This window comes from Photinus pyralis, unplaced genomic scaffold, assembly GCF_008802855.1.
Source record: "Photinus pyralis isolate 1611_PpyrPB1 unplaced genomic scaffold, Ppyr1.3 Ppyr1.4_LG3a, whole genome shotgun sequence".
NCBI lineage: Eukaryota > Metazoa > Arthropoda > Insecta > Coleoptera > Lampyridae > Photinus > Photinus pyralis.
In genome coordinates this window covers 8,305,750-8,312,209 of record NW_022170509.1, presented here as the reverse complement: position 1 = coordinate 8,312,209, position 6,460 = coordinate 8,305,750, and the positions used below count along the sequence as shown (strand labels likewise).

Below are 6,460 nucleotides of genomic sequence, written 5' to 3'. Positions count from 1 at the left end.
AGTTGTTTACAGTTTCAGCTGTAAGTGGAAGAACCGGCTCTGGACCATATAACACCTTTGAGGCCAGTCATCGGCTTCCTGATTACCTTCCATTTCAGCACGCCCTTTGACCCATGCGAGCTAAAGGATGTTGCTTGCCCTAGTGTACGGTGACATTCGGAAACCAACTTAGATGTAATTTTACCGTGATCATTAAAGTGATTGGGCGGTAGGGGAAGTATGCCTGAGACGGCATACTTTTTTTTAATAGACTATAATTTTTTTTTTTTTATATTAAACTTTTGTAGACATTGAAATAAGAAGTACGATATGTGATCTTAATATATCTACATTCAAAATTTAAGTTTTATTACTTCTAGCATGTGTTATGGTTACATAAAATAAATCTTACGAGTGCCATCTCACCCATACGCTTATGGATGAGATGGCATAGATACATTTTAGGCTTTACAAATATCACAAATGAATGTTTTAAATTTTTTTTCTGCACCAGCACACTCTGCGTGGCACCACTGCCTACATTCTTGGCATTGCACCCACAATTCATTTGAACGGGAACGAGAATACAAATCATTGCAGTATATACACGATACATCATTCTCGGCATCTTCTCCGGCAAAAGGATCTTCTTCGCTACTTTCTTCCGTATCTTCATTTCCTACAACAATATGTTTCTGAACAGCTCTACCAGATCTTCTCAAGGGTTTATCAGGAATTTCATTTTTGTTCTGTACATCTCCTTCAACAAGAACACGTCTCTTAGCAGCCTTTGCAGATTTTCGCAAAGCTTCGGCAGCCTTTTCTGCGACTAGATCTTTTACTGCTTTTATTTCGGGTGTACTATTCAAAAATCCGTACTTTCCTCTCCTTTTGTTGACCTTTCGAGTAGTTTGTGTAGTAACTGGCAACGGTAATATATCTTCAACTGAAATATTCATGATATCTTTGTCAATATCTGTAGGAAGTTCTTCATGAGAGGTTCCAGCTCCTACTTCACCAGATCCAGATTGGTCGCCATCATCTGTCACATTTATAGAGTGTTCTTCTCTCTCAGGAACATTAGTGACCTCTGCAGGAGCAAACATATGGTCTGGGAATATATCTGGATTATACGGAAATATTCCCGTGGCAGAATATCCATTTTGGGCATTTTTAGCAGTTGCCGCTTTAACATAAGCTTCATTAAATATGTTAGTTACCTGAAAATGAGTGACAGTTCGTCCTGGGTGGTTTCTCAACCAGTTATTTAACTCTTGGTTGTAAAATGTGGTTAGTGGTCCGTAGAAGCTGACATCAAGTGGCTGCACCCTGTGGGTGCAATGTGGTGGGAAACAGAACATCACAACTCCAGACTCCTTCGCGAGCAACAAAACATCCAGGTTTTTATGGCTGCTATGGCCATCCAAGAGGAGCAGCACCTTCTTTTCCGCAGTTGGTTTTGCAAATTTGATGAAATGTTTCATCCATTTCAAAAAAACCTCTCCGTTCATCCAACCATTTTCCTGTGCGAAACCAACCGAACCTGTAGGAGCACCATCCATTAATTCATACTTCATATTCTTCCTTGGAAAAATAATAGCCGGTGGTACGAATGTGCCTATGACATTCATGCAACACGCGACCGTAAAGTGTTGTCCCCGTTCAGCACTAGTGAGAATCCCAACCTGCTTTCTCCCCTTTGTAGCGAAAATTTTACTATTTCGAGAGGGAACGGTAGAGAAGCCAGACTCGTCCACATTCCATATATCGTTTGGTTCAAATTTATATGTGTCTAATACTTCGGCCAACTTTTTGAAATATTTTTTAATTTGCTCTCTGTTGAAAGCACTGGCCCTAGCAGCCGATGTAGACTCAGGAGTTCTAAGTGATATAGTTGGGTTTCGTTGCCTAAACCCCCTTAGCCAATCCCAACCGGCCATTTTCTTAGAGGATGAAAATCTGTGAGGTATTTTCTTAGTTTCAGCTATCTGATAAGCTAGGCTTCTCACATCTTTTGCAGTTAAACCAAAAAATCGGGATTCTAAATTTCTTAAGTGTTGGACTATTTCTCTTTCCAAATCTTCATTGAACGTCACTTTATGGCCTCCCATGTAGTCTTTCTTCCAACCTTCAACTTTGGCAGCGCGACGCCTTAGTGTTGTGAAGGGAACGTTAAACGTTTTTGACGCTAAGAGCCAACCCATTTTTTTTTCACGAACGGCAACTATGGCTTGCTTCATATTTCCCTCATCCCAAGAATGTCTTGATGATTGTCTTTTATAGCGCCCCATGTCTAAAAATTAACGGGATATCTAGAAAACTATGATCTAACTAACTACCTATTTGGTAGCTACTGCTTGTTGATGAGACGGCATATGTCAACTCACCCATTGATGTTGTATGCCGTCTCACCCCAAATTGCATGTTCGTTTAATTTTAGTTACACAAAAACAAAAACATTCTTACAAGACACAATAAAGTGTCAGTAAGTTTCTTAAAACCATATGCAACTATACATAATTTCGAACCCACCTTATATTTATTTGATGAACGAGATTTTTACAGATATATCTCACGTACGCAAATATTCACGCACAGTCGCTTTAGTCAAATGCGCACAAATTGCGATTAAGATGCCTGGCCGTTATGGGATTTACGCAGAACATGACTCACACTTTACTCTATGGTTTGAGAGTTTTAAAGGCGGAAAATTTGAAAGGAATTCAGAAATGCTAGTAGTATGCCATCTCATCAACTATGCCGTCTCAGGCATACTTCCCCTATGCCTTTGTCAGGTTTGGGGATAAAGGCAATTTTTATCTCCCTCCATTGTTTAGGTATATACCTGAAAGAGATATAGCCCGTATATATTCTGACTAGGTAGATGACAAGAACATCCAGTCCCCATTGCAGGAGGGCTGGTATATGCCGTCGATTTCTAGTGATTTCTATCCTGAGAACGATTTCGCCTCGCAGGTCACCCTCGCCACATCCACCATCTGACTGGCAACCGCCCAGTCATTCTCTGGGGCTGTGGTGGCTCCGGGAAAGTCGGCGTCTCTCAGTACCTCGGCTGTCTCTGAAGCGTTGTACGTGTAGGAACCATTCTCTCGTCTTAGGATAGCACATGAACCTGCATTAGAATTTTATTTAGACGGGATGCAGAAGATGTGGATTTTATAGAGCTGCAAAAACTCTTCCATGCTTCTCACTGACGCCTCCTAATATCCTTTTAACTTTAGGTTTACTTTATAGGTCTCCCAATCGGCTGTAACTTCTTCTTTACCTTATTCAACAGTTTGCCCAACTGAGTTTTCTGCTTTCCGAACGTCCTTCACCACCAGGGATGGTTATAGGGCGTCTTGGCAGTGCTCAGATTACTCCACAGTGGAGTTGGTAAGAAGGTCTACTTTGTCCTGTAGGCCAGCAGGACCCGAGAGGTGTCCCTCGAAAGGGTGCTCTCTAAGTTTTTCTCCAAGAATATATTTGTAAAGAGGCATATCCGTTGCCTTGGGGTTACGATAACCTTATTGGACGATTCCCTTGCAGTTAATTTCAAATGAAATTATTCTATGACCTGACATAGTCGCTTCTGGAGTGACTTGCTAGTTCGTCATGTGGTCACAGATGCTGGATGATGCCAGACTGAGATCAATCACAATCTGGCTTCGGGTAGACGTGGGTTCGCTGACCAAGTCAAATAAAGGCGTCAGCGAAAGAGCAATCAAGGTGGAACCGATTGGTGTTAGTAGGTCAAAAGCCTAAAACCTCAGGAAATGCCACCAAGAATGACTCCAAGGGGAAGTGCTTAAATTGTGGCGATACGTCACGTTTCTCCAGGTATTGCACCAAGCCATAGAAACCGGAATGTTTTACTTTTCCTTAAACTGAGTATTTAAATAGGCAATGCCCAAATCGAAAATTAAAAAACGAAACTCTCAACCAATTATTACAAAATGAATCAAGTGGTGACGGCACTTCTGAGAAATTTCTTCGAGAGGTTGTGGTTAATAATCAGATTGTGTCAAAATGTTTTGTGGATATGGGTGCGACGGTGAACACGATGACAGTACATAAATTGGACTTGGTAGTAGTAGACAAACAAACAAATTTTAGTGGGTTTGGTAATAACATCGTGGGATCAATGGGTGTGTTACTGGGGACGTGACTTTAGATGAAGTTCAAGTGAAGCAGCTTAAATTTCATGTGTTACCATCGGGAGTGCAAAAAAACCGATTTCTTGTTAAGGCACAATTTTACTGAACATCCAGATTTGGCATACGTACGTATTATTGACAATAGATTGATTTTCGGTTGGAAAACTGAAAGCCCATTTATTGGTATAGAAACAACAACTGAGGGGCAAGAGACAGCTGTGGAAGGCTGTCCTTAAAAGTGTAAATTTTATGACAAAGTGGCAATACCTGAAGATCAATTAATTTCCAGCTTGGACCGTACTAAAACTGAAGAGGGCGATGTAGTGTGTGTAGGTAGAAAAGATACAATCAAGTATGAACCAAATGTACGGGAACAAGTAAATGTGGATGAAAATACACCGGAGGCGTTGATGAGAAAAAGTTCGTTTTTTGAACTTGAACTATTATTTGTGGAAAATAGCTAACACATGTAGCGTTAACTTAAATCTGCACTTGATCAGGTTTAACTACTCTATTTAGTTGATGTAAAATCTAAGAACCAGTACCGGGGCTACCTAACTATCTTGGGCATCAAAGTTTTAACGTACGTTTGATAAATTAATGTTGACGGCAACCTACATATTCAACCTAGCTTCTATTATTTACGAGTTCCCGTTGTGATTGATTTGTAAGGTGTCTAAAGTCGTGCGATATTAATTATGTAGCTACATCCGTTACATTCAGAGAATCCGTTTATAATTCGTGTAATGCAAACCTATTCCCCGGGGCAGTAATGTGTCTACGATGACACACATAGTTAAGTTCATGTTACGAAATACTTTTCATTTAGTGCTATCCCGCAATATTAAATTTGCCTCAAGTCAAGCAAACCCGACATTCTTGGCGACGATCGCACACTTTCTAACATTAGAAGCAACCCACATTACGCCCGTCCACAGCGAAGGGCAAGTGTTGGTTCAATTAATTTACCGTTCGCCCTTCCTTAATTACGAATGTTGAAGGGTCTCTATCGATGAGGGCTTCTAATGTTTTACAAACATGTAATGCCATGACGCAATAAGGAGTCATTTAGAATATGTATACTGTATGGTTTGATTTAGGAAATTAATTCCGTGCCTTTTAAGTGCATGCTCGTGTTTCGCTTTTTTGTTATTTTAATTATACCCCATTCTAAGAACACTATAAATGATGCTAATTGCTTAAACGTAAACCACTACTGATCTTGCCTATTAGTAATTCTCTATGGGATTTGTTTAAGTAGGCATAGTTGTAAAAAGACATTGTCGCATTTCTATGATGCGTAGTTTGACTTTTCAATAAATTAAAAACAATTATAGGTATACCTATACGCAAGGGTGTCTCGAAAGATAAATGGCATACAAACCCAATATCATCTTAAATCTCGCCCAAAAGATGGAGACTCGGATGTCGTAGCGGGCGGTTCGGGCCGTTGCGTCGGGTTTAGTTGTAGAGGTGGTGCACGTGGAAGTAGTGTAGAAAATGTGTAGTAGACACCCACCTAAATATGTGTCAGAAAACTCGGAACTATTATCTACGATCGAGGAAACCTAACATTTGTATATTGATGAAAATAACTTTGATATCCCTAAAGAAATCGACCTATCAGAACCATTTGTATAAACAGATTCTGTACTGTATTTTATTCATTGATAAGAATCAGATCTAACAAAGGATTTTGGTTATTTTGTTTCAGTAATTGGGAACTTTATTTGCATTTAATTTTAGTATTATCATTCCTTTGGTTGGATTGAAATTTTATTTAGCATTGAGAAAGAACATTTCCACAGGAGAATGTATTAGTAATTCATTATGCGGTCAAGATAAAATCTCTAGATAAGGATCAATTTTAACAGGGATACGTGATCACGAAATAGGCTTGAATTTTTTATGTCTCTTTGTATGATTCAATACAGGAACGTGTAAAGAAAAATAGAACTCGATCGCTTTTGTGTTTATTATATTCAATCAACTAAAATAATATGCGTATTTATTAGTTCCATCGAATCAGAGCACGCTTTCAATTTCAGATCTTAGAAGGAGATAAGAGGCCAAACATCTGCAAGTTAAGGGGTATAAAAAAACCTTTTTATTACTGAGCTAACTGTCGGTAAATTAAATATTAATTGTGCCGTAGAGATTAAAGTGGGATCTTCAATGTAACTTCCGTTAAAGTTCATGTCCCTGTTTGTAAGTTAATCTTATCCATACTTTCTCCTATTTCTCTCCTTTCGACATCTGTCCATCCATGTCCACTTATTTATTATTTCATAATACTTTTTTCTTTCTACCACCCTCCATCATTT

At 39.2% G+C, this 6,460-nt stretch overlaps 1 protein-coding gene across 1 annotated transcript; it reads right to left on the bottom strand.

The window, feature by feature from the left end:
- Positions 1–374: 374 nt before the first annotated feature.
- LOC116165280 lies at positions 375–2,582 on the bottom strand. Its single transcript, XM_031479574.1, has 2 exons — positions 2,512–2,582; positions 375–2,272 (listed from the first exon to the last, which is right to left on the bottom strand). Exon 2 carries the CDS (start codon positions 2,268–2,270, stop codon positions 441–443), a length of 1,830 nt encoding a protein of 609 aa, XP_031335434.1. The 5' UTR covers positions 2,271–2,272; positions 2,512–2,582; the 3' UTR covers positions 375–440.
- Between the last annotated feature and the right edge of the window lie 3,878 nt (positions 2,583–6,460).